The sequence below is a fragment of the Primulina eburnea genome, chromosome 6 (assembly GCF_022965805.1).
Source record: "Primulina eburnea isolate SZY01 chromosome 6, ASM2296580v1, whole genome shotgun sequence".
Lineage (NCBI taxonomy): Eukaryota > Viridiplantae > Streptophyta > Magnoliopsida > Lamiales > Gesneriaceae > Primulina > Primulina eburnea.
The window spans coordinates 37,758,298-37,779,378 of NC_133106.1; the positions used below are offsets into that span (position 1 = coordinate 37,758,298).

General features: G+C 34.8%; 4 protein-coding genes across 4 annotated transcripts; 2 read left to right on the forward strand and 2 right to left on the reverse strand.

Moving 5' to 3' along the window:
• Nucleotides 1–2,135: 2,135 nt before the first annotated feature.
• Nucleotides 2,136–4,178, forward strand: LOC140835053 (protein DELETION OF SUV3 SUPPRESSOR 1(I)-like). Its single transcript, XM_073200361.1, has 3 exons — nucleotides 2,136–2,301; nucleotides 2,422–2,517; nucleotides 3,810–4,178. Exons 2-3 carry the CDS (start codon nucleotides 2,424–2,426, stop codon nucleotides 3,953–3,955), a joined length of 240 nt encoding a protein of 79 aa, XP_073056462.1. The 5' UTR covers nucleotides 2,136–2,301; nucleotides 2,422–2,423; the 3' UTR covers nucleotides 3,956–4,178.
• A 1,272-nt stretch (nucleotides 4,179–5,450) lies between these two features.
• LOC140835548 (RING-H2 finger protein ATL66-like) lies at nucleotides 5,451–5,882 on the reverse strand. Its single transcript, XM_073201033.1, has one exon. It carries the CDS (start codon nucleotides 5,880–5,882, stop codon nucleotides 5,451–5,453), a length of 432 nt encoding a protein of 143 aa, XP_073057134.1.
• Nucleotides 5,883–10,149: 4,267 nt separating this feature from the next.
• On the reverse strand, nucleotides 10,150–12,803 carry LOC140833608 (G-type lectin S-receptor-like serine/threonine-protein kinase At1g11330). Its single transcript, XM_073197942.1, has 7 exons — nucleotides 12,204–12,803; nucleotides 11,978–12,067; nucleotides 11,708–11,895; nucleotides 11,242–11,452; nucleotides 10,888–11,125; nucleotides 10,637–10,787; nucleotides 10,150–10,532 (listed from the first exon to the last, which is right to left on the reverse strand). Exons 1-7 carry the CDS (start codon nucleotides 12,445–12,447, stop codon nucleotides 10,230–10,232), a joined length of 1,425 nt encoding a protein of 474 aa, XP_073054043.1. The 5' UTR covers nucleotides 12,448–12,803; the 3' UTR covers nucleotides 10,150–10,229.
• Nucleotides 12,804–16,035: 3,232 nt separating this feature from the next.
• LOC140835054 (E3 ubiquitin-protein ligase SIS3-like) lies at nucleotides 16,036–19,721 on the forward strand. Its single transcript, XM_073200362.1, has 10 exons — nucleotides 16,036–16,334; nucleotides 16,515–16,553; nucleotides 16,737–16,803; nucleotides 16,912–16,985; nucleotides 17,439–17,577; nucleotides 17,669–17,761; nucleotides 18,189–18,254; nucleotides 18,380–18,499; nucleotides 18,768–18,881; nucleotides 19,105–19,721. Exons 1-10 carry the CDS (start codon nucleotides 16,306–16,308, stop codon nucleotides 19,492–19,494), a joined length of 1,131 nt encoding a protein of 376 aa, XP_073056463.1. The 5' UTR covers nucleotides 16,036–16,305; the 3' UTR covers nucleotides 19,495–19,721.
• Nucleotides 19,722–21,081: the final 1,360 nt, after the last annotated feature.

The window sequence follows — 21,081 nt, forward strand, 5'->3', positions numbered from 1 at the left end:
AGAAAAAAAATAAAAAAATGAAATTGAAGGAAGCATGTATACAAAACTTTAGGTTTATTTATTTAGATAATATAAAAAATTATTATAGTTATCAAATTATAATATAAAATGAGTTTGTAATACAAAACAAGATTTCCGACGCTCCTCTCTCAAGAGATAGAGTTCCTAACCCTGGCCGTAAAAAAAGAAAGAAGGGTTTCAACCATAACGGGTCGGGTTTAGAAACGTTGGCCCATCTTAAGCTCTAACTCCTAAATTTTGATTAGGATAGCTAGAAATTAAGAATTAGGAAAATAATATAAAATTATATTTTAAAAAATTATTTTTAGAACTTTTGTAGCTTATCGTATATATTTTTGTATCGATACTTAAATCTAACTTATTAAAAGAATTGATAAGATTGTGTTGGATGTAATTGATTCCAAAAAATCGAAGAAGTCCAGCTAGGGATGTAAACAAACCAAACCGTTCGCGAGCTATTCGGAGCTTGGCTCGATAAAAAGCTTGTTTAAGTTCGTTTGTTAATCATATCAAACCAAGCTCAAACTCGATTTGGAGCTCGACAACTTAATCAAACCAAGCTCTAGCCTAAGCGTATTCGCAAACATGTTCGTTAATAGGCTCGCGAGCTCGAACTCGGCTCGTTTAGATGGCTCGTAAGCTCGAGTTTGATCCATTTGTTGAGTTGACAAATAAAAATATTAGTACTAATAAAAGTTAAACTTTTATGTCTAATATAAAATTAGTTCATAGATATATTTAATTTTAACAAGCTCAAATCAAGCTCAAATTCGAGCTCATTTGTATGTTCTACGAGCTCGAAAACGAGCCGAGCTCAAGTCAGGCTTGTTAAATATGATAAATGAGCTATTAATAAACCAAGCTCGAGCCCGGCTTGATTAACATGATAAACGAGCTTTTAACGAGTCGAACTCGAGCTTTTCACGAGCTTAGTAATTTCAAGACAAGTCGAATTCTAGCATGATGATAAAAGCTCGAATAAAGCTCGAGCCTGAGCTCGAGGTCTATAAATCTTAAACGAGCCAAACTCAAGCCAGATTATAAAAGCTTGAATCAAGCTCGAGCTCGAGCTTGAATTAATCTTAAACAAGCCAAGCTCCAGCCTGATACTGTTCGACTTGGTTTGAATCGTTTACATCCCTAAGTCCAGCCAGTAATATTATATTGTTTCAACAAATTATTCTAATAATTTTTTTTACTAATATCATAAGAGATTCGAAATCAGTACTAAAAGATTTTTATTGAGATTCAATACTTTTAAAATACTGGTACGTCTAAGATTTTAGACCGGCCAATTAGTTTGAGTTTGGAGTTTAATCGAAGACAAAACTTGTGTGAGACAGTTTCACGGGTCGTATTTTGTGAGACAGATCTCTTATTTGGGTCATCAATGAAAAAGTATTACTTTTTACGCTAAGAGTATTACTTTTTATTGTGAATATTGGTAGGGTTTATCCGTCTCACAGGTAAAGATTCGTGAGATCGTCTTACAAGAGAGCTACTTTTAAACGAATTGAAATGAGCTCAATAAGGAAAAAACCGAGGCTAGATTTCGTCTTGAATTAAATATATTTGAGCTCAATTTCGATTCAAATATCAAATATTTAATATTTTAACAAAAACTTGTGTGAGACGGTTTCACGGGTCGTATTTGTGAGACGAGTCTCTTATTTAGGTCATTAATGAAAAAACGTTATTTTTTATGCTAAGAGTATTACTTTTTATTATAAATATGAGTAGGATTGACCGTGTCACAGATTAGGATCCGTGAGACGATCTCACATGAGACTCACTCTAAATATTTTTTAAATTTGAGTCAAGACTCAAGTTCGAATTCATATCAAAATATTCAAATATATTCGCGAACTAATCGAAAATAATGATTTTAAATATATTTAGTTAATACATAATTATATTAATACAATATTAAAACTTGCGAATTATCAAATAAAATAATTTTAGGTTCGAATTCGACTTGAGTTTTTCCAATCATATTTGAATATGACCCAAATTTGATAATTTCAGATGCACATTAAATATTTTATTGGTATTGGGCTGCTCCACTTTCTTGGTGCAACTTCTCCATCGTGGGCTAAAATTACATTTTCTATATTCCTAGGGTGCGGTTTCGTAATTTGATTCAGTTGCACATACGACGTCGTCGAGATGGAAACCTCACCCATTCGGCTCTTGTAAATTCGATTTCCTCCCTGAATTTCTTTCAAACTTGGAGAAAGATCTATCGTTCATTCATATCGTACCTCTCAACCAACGTAACTGGTAAGATGAATCGTTGATCGAGTATGTTCAAAGCTAGACTTCTTAGGAGGTTTTACACCGGAGATTTTGCTTTTTCTGTGTATTATTTTTCGGTATGAAACCAAATGTTGCATGATTTAGGAATGGAGACTGAACCCCCAAAGCCTGCAACTGAAGAAGTGAAGATGGATATATTCGAAGACGATGACGAGTTTGAGGATTTTGATATTGATCGTGGTAACCTTTCTAAGTTTTAGTGTATTTTTGTGAACTGTGATTGTGTTAGGATTTGAGTTTTATCCATTCAAATATGTGGTGGATATTTTAGGCCAGTGTTTTAAGTAATTAAAATGTTTGCAACTGATAATTATGTTACTCTGCTTGGTTGAAAACACTGGCGATGTTGATGCAATGTCCTTCATTTTGTGTCATGGAGTATGAACCAAGGTTTTGAAGTTGAAACCTGAAAGATTACTATTTAAATCTTTGAGATTACTTACAACTCACAAGCGCTTTGTTATGTAAGCAACCACGATTTGCCCAAAATTCACCAAGAATCGAGCACAACTTCTGACCAGAATGCCCAGAAAGGCTTGCAATCACAGAACAAGCAATATGACCTTTAAAGATTTTGTCTCAACCAGCAATTTAATATATGTAAATCAAGGCAGAAATTAAACTGGAGACAGGATTTACATGGTTCGGCTTTCAATAGCTTACATCCACGGGAGGCACCAATATTTATTAAACCAAGATCCAAGCATACATCTGCGGGAGGCACCAATCTTTATTATTGTCTGGAAACTCCACCTCAACTTTTTGAGTGTCAGTTTCGGGTGCTTTGTTGTTGTCTGGAAACTCCACCTCAACTTGGGACTCCATTTTTCCATGACTGCCACTTTTTATCTTTGCTCTTTTAAGATTGTAACGCATTCTTGATTCATCAAAATTAACATCCCTTGTGTTGAAGCATCTAGGACCTGTTGATTCTGAGATCCAAACTTGTAGCCTTTTACTCCAATTTACTTGGTTCATCTGTCTCTGAAAGTGTTTGAACTTGGAAATAATCAGTTGCCCTGTATTATAATACTACAGTCATTTTAACATGTTAGTTGGGTGGGTGAGTGTATCTCCATGCTCATTAGACTTCGAAATTAGTAGACTCCCCTCTAGCTGGTCATCCATACCTTTCACAAGTTGATGATCAGCAGCTCGTGTTTTCTCATTTTGATCTTCTTGTTGCACGTCTTTCTTCGGGATGTGTAAAGACTGAAAATTGAATTCTGAAGATTCTATGTTGTATTGGTTACTCGACTTGGTCAGATCTGTTTATTATTTATCGCCCTTTGGCCTTTCTTAAACGATGGACATGCAATGCAAAACTCTCTCCTTTATCTTGTCGGTTTTTCATTTGTTCGTTGGAATCATGAAGTCATTAATGTGTAACTTGATTATGAGTACTCAAAATCTTTATTAATGCCAAGTTTTGTGGATTTTTTTTTGCCCCCTCACGGGTTTGGAGTTTGTAGAGTGGGATGACAAAGAGGAAGGCAAAGAAGTGACTCAGCAATGGGAAGATGACTGGGATGATGACGATGTCAGTGATGATTTCTCATTGCAGCTTCGCAAGGAATTAGAGAGCATCGGTGAGAAGAGTGAGGCCAAGTCTACTTGATTGGTTGATGATGGTCGTGCTTTGCCCTTATGAGGTTACTTTTGAATGTGTTGGTTATCATCTTCATGGCCTTGTTGTTACTGACACAACGTTTTTATTTTGAACTCTAACTGGTAAAAGCAGATTCTATCTGCATAGATCGTCTATTATTCCTGGATTAATGTTTTTTGCCTGTAATTATGATTACTGAACATTTTTAATGAAGCGATTACTGTTCATGATATCTGAAATTGCAAGCATCTAGATATTATGTGGATGGCTTGTATCTCGTCGTGATTTAAGTCCTTTTAACACCTTATCAGAAGTCAATTTTCAGCTGATGCTGTTCTTGCATCGCTGGTTTAGAAAAATAAAAATAAAACTGGAGGCCTCGTATGTATGAATCGTGATTATTCCATCTGAAAAATGATTGTGTTTAAAGTATATTTGAGGAGAGTGCTGTATTCAGAATAATTATCGGTTATATGGTCTATGTATGAGAAGTAGAGGCGTAAAATCTTGGATTTGACATAGAATCCCTCTCTAAGCTTTTAATTTAACAAGGTTTGTAGTATTTCAACATTTTAAACTATAAAGAATACTGTGTTACAATATTAAATATGGTATTTTTGGAGTGATTGAAAATGAATTTAAATGTGATGTTTGAAAATAAGATGACAATATTAAATATATTTTCTGGGGAGGGTATTATCAAGAGCAGGTGGGTTTTGCCCATAGATTTATCTGGAAGAGCCAAATTCAAGAGCCTGCCTAGTTGCCTACCGTCTACCACAATCGCACAAATTTGAAAATGAGAACCAATCATATTTGGTGACGAAACAGTGTCGTTTAATGAAGTTTTGTCGTCTCCTTAATTTTATGCTTATCTTCTTATCTTTTCTAAACACACTTTCATCTTGGAAGTTTTCAAATTATAGTCTTATACAATACAATCTAACCATGGTTAAAAATACCAACATGATAAAATAAACTTCTCTTAATTTAAAGTCATATTTATTTTATTTAATTTGATCTTTCAACCAAATGAAAGAATATTGTCAACATATGAGACATATTATGTCTTTACTTGTTTACGAAATTATTATTATATTTAGGGAGCAGTGTGATTTGACCAAAATTAATTATTCTACTAATGGGAGGAGCCATGAATACTCGAGAATAAATATGAAATTTCAGAATCCAGTTCGATAATTAGTCGTTCTAGTTGCGGTACCGTGGCATAAACCCCTTTCTACTAAATATGCGAGAAACTTGGATTTGATACCTACCTGGTGATAGAGAAAAACCTCGATCAAATGTAATAAAAAGAAAAATTCCAAATGGATTCCCAAAAAAATAATAAAAACAATTGAATCCAACTCTTTCTTCTCTCCCACCATAGGCTGATGCTGCCTTGTCTGCACATTCACGTAATTTCTTAAGCACTGGCAAAATGCTTATATCGTACGCAGCAAACATTCAATCAATACAAAAAAAACTATACAGTGAGGCGACGCTAGACTAATTCTACTCCAACTTCATCTGAATGGCTCCTATTGTGAACTTGTTCAAAGTTTAATGATCCAACAGATGCTCTACATATTGGGCACGCTGCGGTCTTCGAAAGCCAAGAATCAATACACTCGGAATGGAAACTGTGACTACACTTGGGCAGCTTCTTGCACGTTTCCCCGTTTTTGAAATTTTCCAAACATACAGAACATTCTCTATTCCCATTCTCTTCGACCTTGTAATCAAAACATGGCAACTCCTTTATATCCTCTTGTCTCATGCTCGGAATCCGAACCGCTCGACTACGGTCCGAAATCGATGCCCTCCCTGGGAAATCACCACTGAAAGCTCTCCCCACCACACAAATGTGAATGATCACCAAAGCAGCTATCCCGACAAATAGAAGTGTCACAGATAATACAATCTCCATGATCATGGCTTTATTACGATAAATAATAGCATTTTGATCAAGCAAGTAGCTTGGTTTTTTCCAAGAAAAAGAACCCTTTTCGAGATTTAGATTTCTTGCCTAGAAACACTGCTTTTATATGCAAACAAACAGACAAAGGAAGAACAAAAAAACAGATAAGTGAATTCCAATATGTAGAAGCCAAGAAAGGAATAAACATGTATCTATGTAAGACATCAGGTGTTGGTTCATTCATTTAATTTATTTGCAAATTGATAGGTCTTTTTATTATTATTACTATTATTTTGGTTGATGGCGTAGAGTGGAAACAATATCTTGGAGGAGAAAAATGTACAAGAGGTATTATTTGAAGTCTAAGGAGCTTTAGTTTGGTGGATATGAAGTGACAATGGCATTTGGCTGCAAGTTGGCATAAAATTCGTTTTCTTCTTGTATTCAACGGCAACCAAAACAGCATTAAAAATTATTTTTTTGGTCTAAAATTATAACTTTACACAATATCTTGTGGTGTAAACTATAAATTGAAAACCTAAGTTACAACTTGACTGATGATATATATATATATATATATATATATAAAATATATCATCAAATTTCATTTAAAAGTGATAATCTTATAAGATTCTTAAGATTTTAACCTATATTTAAATTTGACTGAAATTAAAATAATTATGAAATGCTTTTCTTTTCTTGATGGAGAATGATTTGACCAAAGAAAAAGCATACCTAAACTTTGAGTAAATGACAATTTAAATAATTATAGAGTGGAAATTAAAATTAGATTAAAATTGCTTTCTCAATAAATTGACGTGACAAGAAAATCATAAGATAGAGGAGGTCAGTAGTCCATCAAACACGTACAGATAATATAAATTGTTATATCGTAATACCAATAATACCAAATAACATGAAAAATTATATTATACAATATAATTAATTAGCATGTTACCAAGACATTAAAAAGGATCACCTGTAAATTTCAACGACTATAAATGTAGTGACCCGTTCCAGAATCACCTACTAATCAAGAACTAAGCATGCAACTAACTTAATTAATAATAATCAGAGATAATTGCGGAAAAGGCCAACAAACGATAGTTATACAACCCAATCGAAATCCAGAACAACTCGAACTAAAATGAAATATACGGTACAACCATATCGAAAAGAATAGTACTGAAAACTAAACCAACCAGTCACTCACTGTCCTCCTCCTGCTCTTCCTGAGCTGTCCAACCTGAGGCCTGCCCCGTGGGAATGGGGTGTCCAAGATAAACAAAACCGAGGACGTGAGCGATAAGAACGCCCAGTACGAAAGCATGAGTATACAAGCCTATATGAAATGCACATGCTATGATATGATACCAGGGTAGTCAAGAAACAGGAATAACAAAGGATCTCAAAATGCTCAGTCTAGAGGCGCCAAGTGGATAGTGCCGCGCGGTACTCCTCTGGGTCACTGCATCCACTACAAGAACAGACGTGGACCTAAAATGTCCCGGATCACCGAAGCCCTCCGGACCCGTCGGCCACTGTGTACTCTCGGTGTTCATGCGTCCACAAGACAAGACAGGGCTGAGCGACCCCACAAGATATAGCTTATCTCGAAAGAGATACAGCTCAACAGTAAAGGCTATCTCGAAGGAGATACGGCTCAACATGAAATGCAACATGCATCATAAAACGTGACATAATAGCATGTATCATATGACATATATCAATGCACCACATAATCATGCAACACATATAAGGATGTATACTCGACCAGGATATCTCGAATAGTACTTTCGTACCTCTAACACAGCAAGCCTAGCCTTACGCAACACCGCTAATCAGGTCTAGAACAAGCCTACGCATCAAAAGCATACCCAATGAACAATACTACCATGCTAGACTAGCAAAACCAGTACTACCAAAGGTTTAGGGTTTAGGGATTGAGATCATGCTGAATACCTGTGTAAAAATTCAATTAGCACTGATGTAAAATAACTGATTTTGACACTCCATATTGTATGTGTGTGTACCTGTAAAAAAAAAATCAATTATTTGATGTATTTTCGGATTTAAATTTTAAATTAATGGGCACAATGCAAATTTAGCTTGCCTTTTCTGATTCACGTTTTAGGTATCGACAAACACACATTAGATAAATGAACACATTACGGATGACCATGGTGACCAAAAAATATCAGCTTCTCCAATTTTCTAGAATGCGAAAGAAATATGGTAATTTTACATGCTCCCGAAGGTACATTTTCGAGGCCACGAGTTTTCCGAAAAAAGACAACCTTGTTGCTGATCGATGGGGATCATTCCTCCGCCTCGCGATGTGTCAGTCCCTCTATCATCGGAACATCACAGCATCATTTCATCACATTAGTAAGGGAGCTTGGACAACACCTCGGTATCTCTGGCCGCAGATTCTGGGGATAAAATGTAAGGCTACACGAATGCGATTTTATGAACAACTTATAGTAACTGGAGCTTTTAGAAAACGTGATAACTAACCATAAACAGTACCTGGCGAACTACTGCTGAAGTCCCCTCGGAGAAACTAAGATCAGGGTCCGGCATGTCACAGCAATATATCTCCCATAAGCAAATGCCAAAACTATAGACGCACATTTTCTGTTATATATACAGGTTTCCCCATTCAGAACCTGCAGTTTCGTAGACACGAGGCTTAAGTTAGTAATGCAGTAACTTTTTTCTCAAAGGATGGAGGGCTCATTTTTATGCTAACATCGGTGATTGAGATCAATGGCATTGTTTGCCTCAGGGTTAATGTAATTTAATTATTGTCATCCTTGAAAACCACCAAGTGCATGAATGATATAATTCTAGGATTAGAGATGTTTCCAATTTTTTAGGATTAATGGAAATAGAGGCAAATCGAACAAGTATTTTTTGGCTTTTTAGAAATTATAACACATATATACATTCCTTCAAATAGTAAGAGTGGAAGGAAATGGTTCCTGTTGGTCCCACTCTCCACCACCACTGGCAAATTATGCTATTAGTTGGATTAAAAAATGACTTGCATGTGCTTTAAATATCCGCTTATAAAGGCATACGACATGTTTTCTGTCTTGACGTATCTGTGAACATTAATCTTCTGTGAGTGAAGGTGACTTAACCTACACAGCGACAGGCAAAATTAGCCATACATATAGTCAACAAGACTCGGTAAGCAAAAACAATCAGTAGAGAGAGTTAGAGACTGATAATTGTGAGAAATTGAGAATGGACAAATTCGATTCAAGGTACCCCCGAGCAAGATCGAGCGCCATCTGTACGACCACTTTAAATGCTAGCTTTTTTCTCCAGTTCTTTATGAGGTATGCATGATTTCAAGACACAACAGACATCTAATGTGTGTCAAGTGAACACGTTTATGTTGATGACAAAAGAAAAGCGGAAATGCATGTATCATCACAGGTAATTGGAAATTACTACAAGTGGCAATGGTAGAGGCTCCAAAATCTTGAATATATTATATTGGTGCCGCTTGGAAAGGAAGGCAAACGGCCTAGAGGAGATCGGGCAGGAAACTCATATTTATAGGCACTTTTAAAAGTGGGTCTTTCGCACCGCATAGCAGTCCCCCCCAAATAAAATACTCCGCAATCCGTACTTGATATCAGGTCAATTCCAAAATTTGAAGTTCTTACTGAACGTCAATAAATCTTATTCAATATTCAGACAAGAAGGCACGACCCTTAAACAGGTAGAGCTGAGCTTTAACCAAACTTTTGTTATACTTATATTGATAATATTATAATGTTAATTATATACCAGCCACGGTGAACAGTTCCGAAGGTGCCACGTGCAATCGCACCTTTAATAACCAGCTTAGAGGGATCAATCTCCCACTCCCGCCTCTGTCTCCCGGGCACGGGCATCGTGGCGGGGGTTTTTAATAATTTTTGCAAACGTGGCTTGTAACTTATATTACACCAACATTTTAATTACGATTCAATTGCAACATTTTTCTACAAATCCCAACATATGACATTTCTTATACTTTAAAAAAAAAATATCTCAGATTTTTTTCTTTTTAGTAGTATTTCATGAATTCATTTGTGATAAAACTACGCAAAAAGTAAGAGTTAGAATAAGTTAAATCATTTCCTATGCACATCTAAAAATAATAATTTTTTTTTTCTAAATAATAATAATAACAATAATTTTATATGTATTAAGCAAATAAAATATTTTATATTTTAAGTTTAAAATAAAATCCCATTTATTGTATCCAAAAACTTATCCCTAAGTGGAGTATTTCTTAGAATATACAGAGTTGGGATCCCCTACAAAAGGAACATCAGATAAATAAACAAAGAACATTACTTATTATCTTCCATACATTGCAGAAATTGATACGGCGTTCTTAGAGAACTCTGGCTCGGGTTTTCGCCTCGTCGGAACTCCATCGTTTCTCACAACAAATGCTGGTTTCCCAGGCACTGGCAAAGACTTGGTTTCACTTTTCAGCATGGATGCAACGTCTTCGATAGAGGGCCGATCAATAGCCTTATCTTGTACACATAAAAGACCAACTTGAATGCATTTTCTCAGTTGATCTTTCTTGTCTGTAGTCTTTAGCATAGGATCAATGAGCTTTAGTTCAGTGCATTGCTTCCACAGGTCCCAAGCCTGAAATCAAAATTTTTCATTCCGACCCCAATTTTAGTGTAACATACGTGAAAGACGACTCATGCCATATACATATTTTCACTAGCATCATGTTAATGACTTACAAATTCTGTTAGAGTCAGAGGGCCTTCAAGATTCTTGAAGCTGTTGTTTCTCCGCCCACTCACAATCTCCAGTATCAGAATTCCGAAACTATAGATATCAGATTTGACAGAGAAAGTACCTTGTGTCACATATTCAGGAGCCATGTATCCGCTGTCAAAAATAATCAGTGAAGCTTATTTGATAGTTCCAATTCTGGTTCAATCTAAACTAACTCAAAGAATATTTAGCCCTGCCTATAATTGCCACTTACCATGTTCCAACACGCTTGCTCGTATTTTCTTCAGAGACATTTGGCTTTAAGATTCTCGCTAAACCGAAATCAGAAATTTTTGGGTTCATGTTCTCATCCAGTAATATGTTACCAGCTTTCAGATCTCTATGAACTATTAGTAATCTAGAGTGCTTATGAAGGTAAAGCAATCCTTGAGCAATCCCCTCGATTATATTGAAACGTGTATCCCAATTCAGCACAGTTCTCTTTGTTTGATCTGTCACGTTTGAACTACTTGCATCAGAAGTTTATGTAAAAAGATATTCGACATACTTCAGTCTTCTTCGCTTCACTTTATGCTATAGTTAATTCAAGCTGAACATAATAACTCACCAAAGAGAAAGAAGTCCAAGCTTTTGTTGGGCATGTAATCATAGACTATCATCTTCTCATTTCCATGAATGCAGAAACCCAATAGCTTTACTAGATTTCTATGTTGGAGTTTAGATATGAGTATTAGTTCGGTTTTGAACTCGATCAATCCTTGTTTTGAACTTCGTGACAGTATCTTTATTGCTATTTCACGTCCTTCAGGAGTTTTCCCCTGAAAAACATAATATATGACGCAGAACATGGGTAGCTTTAGAAGAGTTCATAAATAACCAAGGCTGGTGACTGGTGAGCTCAGTATTATAACATAAGGATAAAAAATTTGCCACCATATCTAAACAAGATCACTCGGTTAATATATTTTTGAATTATGATACCTCTTTCAAGAAGGAAGCTATATTTATTACAGACAAGGTAAGAGGATTTTTATTCTCAGTTTAAGGTAAAAGGATTCAACTCTCAAATTCACCTTGTAAACCGGGCCAAAACCGCCCTCTCCAAGTTTGTTGTTCAAAGAAAAATCATGGGTTGAGGCCAGAAGAGACGCATAAGAAAACATTTTAAGATCATGACCCCCATTGTTTTCGAATTCTGATATTCCAGTGTATCCTTCAAGTGTCATTAGCTCCTGCATTACTTTCATCTTCTTCTTTTTCGCTATCAAATTGTACCCACAAAGAAAATATCAGCACTGAAAGATCACTGAAATCATTTGTTACAATGTATAATTTATGAGTACCTTGTCTAAATTTTCGGATAACGAAGGATGCTGTGACTATTGAAACCAGAAATAAAGTGATTGCCACAGGAAGAGGCCAGATCTTCCATCCTGTTAAAGATCATTTAGAATGATATAAACTCAAACTTTCCATATTAATTAAACAAATATTTCCATAAAACAGAGCTATGAGATTTTTCGCAGTATCATGCTCATTGCTTTTGGACCCGGGAAGTTGTAAACATACTTCTTTTTTCCTCTGATGCTGCTGATACTAGGAAATATCTTAACTGTAACTGTGGCCCATAATCTTGCAGTAGCTCTGCATTTTCACCTCTCCAGTACGAGCATCCATTATTCTCATCCTTATAGGAGATGCATTTGCAGTCGTTCCAGCAGTTTGCCCTGCAATCACTTAGGGTAAGGTTTGAAGTGTTGTCATATGAATATGTTGCAACGAATGGAAACCGTCCATAAGTGTAATTGAACATCTAATGCCTGTTTCGACACTTAGGCTGCTCCCAGAGTTCACAGCCCAAGTAAACATCATTTCCAACACCTCTAGTATTGTAACCATAGCAAAGATCAACTAGGGCAACGTTAACTCTGTCATGGTCATAGATATTCCCCTGATTTTGCAGTGTCCATCCAGATATAATCTTTCGATTTTCAGGCGTGAAGGGATCTACATAGAGGGAATAGGTGAAGTATTCTTCATCTTGATTGGAAACATTTTTAAAAATGTAGTTGAGATTTAAAGGATCAGGCTTAGGAACTATATTGTCAAACGAGTAAATCTTCAGACTCCCATATTCATAATAAAATTTCAAGTCCCCACTAGTCCAAGAAAGCATGGTTCGCCGGAACGGCCGTGTTGCCACCGGAACGGCCGTTCCGGAACGGGAACGGCCTTTGCCGTTCCAAAGTTCCGGGGTGGGTCGGTAGATGACTTGTAGCGGCGTTTCGTAAGCGATATAACGGTGGAAAACGGAGATGGAACGGTTTAACGGAAAGGGTACGCAATTAGCGACGGTTTTAGATATAACCGTCGCTAATAGAGACGGTTTTCTTTATTTAGCAACGGTTTATTAAACCGTCGCCGATGTACGTTTTAGTAAAACCGTCGCGAATATAGCGACGGTTTTAGTAAAACCGTCGCTAATCCTGGTCTATATCGTCGAGATCAATTTTCCCAACTGAATCTCAAAGAAGAATACACTAATGATTTTGTTCCTCCATGTCATTCTTTATGATATAAGTCTCGATTATATAGCATTTACATGTATCTTTCTATATAAATGTTTGTTTTCATCATCTATATGACATGGTGTTAGAGGTTATGGTCCCGAGAATAGATCTTCAAGTACAATTGATAGTTCTACTGTGTATCGTGGATTCGAATACTATAATCGTCGTGACGAAATACTATTATAAAATCAGTCATAACTCCGGTTGCTATTGTCAGGTGAATAGAATCCTAAAGTGAAAATCTTTTTGGAAGAAATCAAATATGCAGATGAGTTCAGTGTTTCCCCCGGTTTGAGACTGTCGAGTGAGAAAACTGGAAACGGGGAGAAGCAAAGCAACATAAAGAAGAAGATTGCCTCCATGACCAAGTCTTTCCTCTGCAGTTTGAAGTGCAACAGATCAAAATTAGGCCTGCAAGTCCAACATTTGTGTGTTCATTCTATCATTATTAAATGAATGGGAAGTTTTTTTTCCACCCTCGAAAGTGAATGATATGTCTGTTTTTGTTGGTGGTTATTTTCAGAAAATTTTTTCTAAATCTGTATTTTGTATAAATAAATTATGTATGAAGTCGGAATAAAGAAATAAACAAAGTCAATACATGGCCACCAGAGCTGAAAGAGAAATTTTTTTTCTTCGCTCAAAAGAATAATGAATTCCATTTGTTGATAAAAATAAATAAATAATAATTTCCAGTTGTTGAGTTGGTACTAATTAGTTAAGCAGACAAAGTGATAACCAATCAAAAAGCATTTTTTGGAATCAATATTTAAAGTAGGACTTGTGTACAATGTTGTCCATGATCAATATTTGTGAGATTTGGTCTATATATACCGAGAAAAAGATGATTTTGAAATAAAAATTTTCACTCAAATAAACATATATTATATAATATTTAATATTTTTTAATAACATAAGTGAAAATAGCATATTTGACATAAAAAATCCGGATCAAATATCCATCTTACGATTCAACTTTGTAAAATTGATTAGGTCTATTATGAAAATATATCACATATAAATTTTATATATTCGTGAGACAGATCAATCAATTTTATCACATAAAAAGTAATATGATGTTATAAGAGCTTTTGTATTTTAAATTTTAGAACTAACTGATTTTACCTAAAAATACTATTATATGGCTTTTTACATCACGTAATTATCTTTCAGAAAATATATATATATATATATATATATATATATATATATCTATACTATATTATTAAGCAAGAGCCCTTTAGAGTAACTAACTTTTGGTGTCATGGTCTGTTTTACTGATTATATATATTAATAAACTGTTAAAAATTAATGTAAATCACATGTTGTTTAGTGGATAAAATCTTTGTTTCTTAGCTATGAAGTTGGTAGGTTCAAATCCTCTTTGGGTTTTTTTATTCCTATTTATTTTTTAAGTTCATATATATATTTAAAATAAATTATAAAAAGTATTGTATAAGCACGCAACGCGTGCGTCGATATACTAGTATATATAATTGCTGAGTTCACGCTAGCATATGGATAACGTCTTAATGCAAATTCGACGATAAAAAATTGATCTGGGTACGTGAGTTCCATAAAAATATATAGATCTCATATATCCAAATAAAAAGATGCACACGTGTAAAAATAATATACACTGGTAAAAAATTTACACTTGTTGTATGTGTTATTATTATTATTTTTAATTTGTTCAAATACTACTAAATAATTAAAACGAAATTATTTTCAATTTAGAAGAGTTATTCGATTTAAAAAAAGAATTTTTGTTTAGAGAGGTGAATTGAGAAAGTTTTCGATAACTATATTTATGGTCTATGATTTATTATGTTACTTTATGGTCATATCAAATTCGTTTGTTTGTTTTGATCTTGCAGGTGAGATAATATATTTTTTACAAGCTTCAAGATCTTATGAAGTAATCTCTCACATATTCTCAACAGTTTCACTAAATCATTATATTAAGGCTTCTTAAACATTGTTTTATTATAATTTTTACAGACAAATTTAGATTTTAAACTCAAATTTGAAATATCTAGCAGTGTTCTGATGTCAAAATCTGAATTTTTAATTATATTATCATATTTTTTAGACAATATTTTGACTATGTGTTTATTTATTTTACGTTGAAGTTCACCTTAGATGACGTCAAGGCTTCAAAAAATATTATTTTTTTTATGATCAACAATTATATCATGTGAGGTAACAAATTGATTTTGGCATATTTATTTAACTTTGGAATCCCTTGCTTTTTATGGATCAATTACAATTTTTTTTTACAATCGTGGTGTGGTAAACTCTTGAAGGTTTAATATATCTGCCTCATATATTCATAACACACGCAACGCGTGTGCCTCGGTGGCTAGTATATATAATTGCTGAGTTCACGCTAGCATATGGATAACGTCTTAATGCAAATTCGACGATAAAAAATTGATCTGGGTACGTGAGTTCCATAAAAATATATAGATCTCATATATCCAAATAAAAAAATGCACACGTGTAAAAATAATATACACTAGTAAAAAATGTACACTTGTTGTATGTGTTATTATTATTATTTTTAATTTGTTCAAATACTACTAAATAATTAAAACGAAATTATTTTCAATTTAGAAGAGTTATTCGATTTAAAAAAAGAATTTTTGTTTAGAGAGGTGAATTGAGAAAGTTTTTGATAACTAAGAAAAATAATGATAAAAGTTAAATATTTTGATGTATTATAAAATGATTATTTTAAGAGTCTCATATTTAATAATGTAATATATAATATGAGTAGGAAATTTGAAAGTTAAATTTAATAAGGATTCTCTATCTTTCAACTTTCCCCGTACATCACCCCAACTGACAAAAACGAATAAAAAAGAAAAGGTCCCGTCTTTCAATTTGCCTCGGTCTGCAAATCCAGAGAATTCATTATAATCTTTACTCCCCTCCCCTCCCCTCCCCTCCTCACAGACAACATACAGAATTCAGTGTTCCCCTTTTCCGTGTAAAAATGTGTCTTTTTAATGCTTGAAATTTGACGAGTAGACTCACTCCGTTGATGCTCAGATTAGTTTAATGAGAATCAATTCTTGGATCGATAACTAAGATATTTGATGGCGATTAGAGGCGTTGATTTCAAGTGGTGAGTATTTTCAAGAACGTTTCACGGTTCATCATGAGAAATGGTGGTAAAGAAATCTTGTTCTTTTTAAACGGGGAACAAATTCCGCACCTGCTTGTGTATTTTCTTTATCTGGGGATTTTTACATGTAGGGTTTTTATTTTTGGTTTAAAGGGGTAATTTTGAGTGGGTTTCTTGCAGGTATGATGGGTTCTTCTTGTCTATGCTCGCTACAAGCATGTATCCTTTTCACTGATGTTCAAGATTTGGTTTCATATTAAATGGGATGCTTTTTTGGATGCTGATTTGGTTTGTCTTTTATATTCTTATTTTGAATTTCTCGTATATGCTAATTAGATTAATGCAGGTTTGATATGTTTTTACTATATAAAGCCTTGGATCATTCCTTAACTATTGTATCAGAATTATTGTGGCAATCAATTGGAAGCGGTACCATTTATGTACACATCCATTGCATATATGGATTGTAGTAAGTGATCTTTAAACTTTTGAAACGAGTCAAGGAGATGCCATCTATTTTGGATGAGACTTGAGGTTATGACTAAATGTTTTGATTTTTTTCTCTTCCCTTTATTAGGTAGACTACACCGCAGTGTTTGTTTTCCGGCTCTTGATGTTTGTGGATAATGGACTGGCTGCTGGAATGGGGCTGTAAGACCTTGTTTCCTTTCAAGGTTTATTTTATAAGTAGTCATGGAATTGTATATGTTTTATCTACAATCTATATAGGTAACGGAATTATCTATTTAACGATGGGCAGCATTTGATTGATAATCCTCTCGGTGTTTTGCCCACCTGAAAAACGTCATGGTTAATATTAAGCTTTATTTAGTAAGTTGTATTATCGATTTTCATTTACGATATGTGGTAGGCTGTGCGATGGAGTCATCAATTTTCTCAAAGAAAGAGAAAAAATAATTGTATGACAAAAGGAAAATTGTCAAGCTATACATTTATTTAAAGTTGTGCTTATTTGTCTGGAAGTAACAATGACTTGCATCTTGGAGTTGTACAATTATCTTTCCTTTTATCATCTCGTGTGTTTGGGTTTATTTCACATATTTAGAAGCTTTATACTTTGTACTGTATTCAAAATGGCATTAGGGATCTTGGTTGGCAGCAGAGATATGCACGTTTTTGTGGAAGGATTGTTGTGCTTTCCATTCTTGCTCTGCTCTTGTATCCCTTCCTTTGGACTTGGACTATTATTGGTACCCTATGGTTCTCTAGTGCTAGAGATTGTGTAAGTATATTTTCACTTTCGCTTCCAAGTAGGTGATCGTGCATTATATAACGAATCTTGAAAAATTATAAAATCGTGGAAACGTTTGCAGTTGCCTGAAGAAGGTCAGAAGTGGGGATTTCTTATTTGGCTGCTTTTCAGCTATTGTGGACTTGTGTGCATCGCTGGCATCTCTTTGGGAATGGTTAGTTTCAGTTTTGACAATATTTTACTGTCCAACAAGTTTTATGTTCCTGCTATCAGATGTTACCTGGAATTTTCTGTGTAGAATATTTTATTGGAAAACAGGTTATGCACATGTTGCCCCCATGAAATCCTTCCAATTCTTAAATCATGCAATTATGATAAACATGAGATAGATGATAGATTTATACAAAAAATGGCAAATATAATGCATAATATAACAAGGATTAGAAAGACGAATAGTGGAATACTGGAATAATTGTCCCTCCCCCAGCTGTTGCCAGTGTGCCTTTTTGTTTTCCTCTATTTTCTTTTACTTGAGGAGAAGGTTCTGGCAGGACCTCAAATGCTATATGCTTAAATATATTATAAAGTTGTAACAAACAATGGCTATCCAGATCTTATGCTTCGTTCCTCTTTTATTTCAGTGGTTAACAAGAAGACAGGCACATCAATTGCAAGCACAACAGGGGATTCCTGTTTCAGAATATGGAGTAAGCTCTTACAATTTCTTTTGCATCGATTTTAGTAAACATATTAACACATGGTTATGAATTAGAGAATGTGTTCACCACATTTATTTTTAATTGACCTGCTTCAATGTTGAATCTGACTTCAGGTTTTGGTAGACATGGTTAGAGTGCCAGATTGGGCTTTTGAAGCTGCTGGCCAAGAAATGAGAGGGATGGGTCAAGATGCCGCTTCTTATCAACCTGGAATGTATTTGACCACAGCTCAGGTAACAAGCGACTTGCTTCAAAGATTTCACAGAATGGGTCCGACTAAATTAACTGGTGAAGTTCGCTTATTGATTTTCAGTAATTTATGGTTGGCTCATGATCGAGATTTAAGTTAAGCATGTATAAATACTGTCAGAAAATCACCTGATCAGATAAATATCTGCTGCTTCATTTTGTCTTAGTTTTGCTTTGGTATTTCTTATATGCGCTCACTTTAATATCACAAGCTTTCCTCCAAACCTTTGAAACTTTTATTGTCACATGCAGAGAGAAGCAGTGGAGGCGCTTATTCAAGAACTTCCTAAGTTCAGAATGAAGGCTGTGCCTACTGATTGCAGCGAGTGTCCTATATGTTTGGAAGAATTTCATGTGGGAAATGAGGTATGTATGTTTATGTTTCGAATGTAATAATATTTTAATTGACAAAAAGTTGTTTGAAAAATGTCAAGAATTTCACCAGTAAGACGTGGGTGGGTGGGGCCTCTGGTCAATTTTTCTTAAAACCAATTTTATATTTGTGTTCTATTATGGGTAATCTTGTATTTTCCCTCCCCCTAAAGGAGAATCCTGGTTCCGCTATAGCTTCTCACTGGACACCATACAGGTTCGCGGACTTCCTTGCGCTCACAACTTTCACGTGGAATGTATAGACGAGTGGCTCCGGCTAAACGTAAAATGCCCCAGATGCCGTTGTTCTGTCTTTCCAAATCTTGATCTAAGTGCAATATCTAGCATTCACACTGATGCAGAGAGGTCATCTTCCAATGTTGTTACAACAACTCGATATGTAAGAAACCAAACTCCTAGTCAGAGATATCTTCTAAGGTTACAGGGTTTGCTTCGCCCTGTCAGCGCCGAGAATTCTTCATCCGGCAGAGAGGCAGATGGTGCTGCAACACCATCAAGCACAGGGATCCAACCGCCCTCTCAAAATGTGGAAATAGGGGAACGGGTGCAAGTGGTGGTTGAAGTGTCGTCCCTGCATCAATCTTGAGCTATTTTAGTGGTAGCGGATCATTTTGAGTACGGTTTAACAATGTGGGATTCGACCAGTTGTGATTAAGAAAAAATACTGATAGTCGATGGAAACCATCTGATGTATTTGGTTCAGTGGCATAACTTTTGTAGCGAATGTAAAATTTGTGCATCGTTGGTTGTGTTCTTTCGTGTAATAATGTGTTTTACCATATCTTCATATGTGCTTCTTGTTTACGAGATCCATTGGGTGTGGCATTTATTTTAAAAATCAAAATTTTATATAAAGTATTTTAAGAATATGAATTTTGTTTTTCTCCATAAAAAATAGCTATCATGAATCCATAGCTAACCTAATTTCATGTGATAATATGTTTAGTGGCACCATACTTCTTGGAGAGTGGAATGCCACGCAGTTTTCTTGGCAACTTTTCATGTGCACGTGAAGTGGTAGGAAACCCATCTTAGTTCTCTCCATCAAATTTAATAAAGAAAAAGATTCCTAAACTTAGAAAAGATTTTCTAAATTACACACTTAAAATGTGTACTCTCGAGTCCATTTCGAGTTATCGGCTTATTCAAACTAAGCAAACATTAATTAGAAAGGAATAGGAAAAATTTTCTGAAATTTGATGATTGTAAGATGGAGAATCCGCGAGGAGGAATAAAGGTAAAAGACGAGGGAATTGGCCGACTCCCAAAACTATAATATAAAAAAGTGGGATGCCACTCACTTTTAGGATACACACATTTTTCACAAAAAAAAAAAAAAATTGGTGTTTTTTTGTATTTACTTCTTAATAAGAAAACGCTAGAACATGCAACGCTTATATCAGTTTTTTCATTAAAAAATCAATGAAAATATACATTCGTTGAAGTATTTTAAAAACAGAACACCTTCCAATTTTTAGAAAATACTGAAAACAAAATCGATTTAAAGTGAAAGCAAAATCTATTCTAATTTAAAGGGTTCTAAGAGACGAAAATGAACAATATTACATTTATTTTGTGGTGGTTAATAAAAAGATGGGATAACATCCCAAAACACAGCTGATGAGGTTTAAAGTTAGAGTGTTTGCATCTGTTGAACTACTATATTTTCATTTTGTGCGCAAACATCCTGATTTAGGCCACAAAATCAGTATTCATCGCTTGTCTCTGCATTTTATCCAAAACATTCTCGACAGTTTTGGCACGAGATTCAACTAGATAAATGATTTGAGGAAGCCGATACCATAGAATATAATGGCTTCTCATGTTCATTGTATACTTTTATCTTGAGCATTGATCTTGCCATTCTATATGCAGACTGGTAGTTGATTCTCTAAATCTTGCTTGGTTGTCTTGGATAAGAGATGTAAGATCATTCATTCTATCTGATATCTATGGTTTCCAATCTTATAGTTGGGAATGATCAGGTTGAATCAAGTATATCCAAGCTACCGTTCTCTTGAAAACTCATTGAAGGTCACAAAATCAGTATTCATCGCTTGTCTCTGCATTTTATCCAAAACATTCTCGACAGTTTTGGCACGAGATTCAACTAGATAAATGATTTGAGGAAGCCGATACCATAGAATATAATGGCTTCTCATGTTCATTGTAT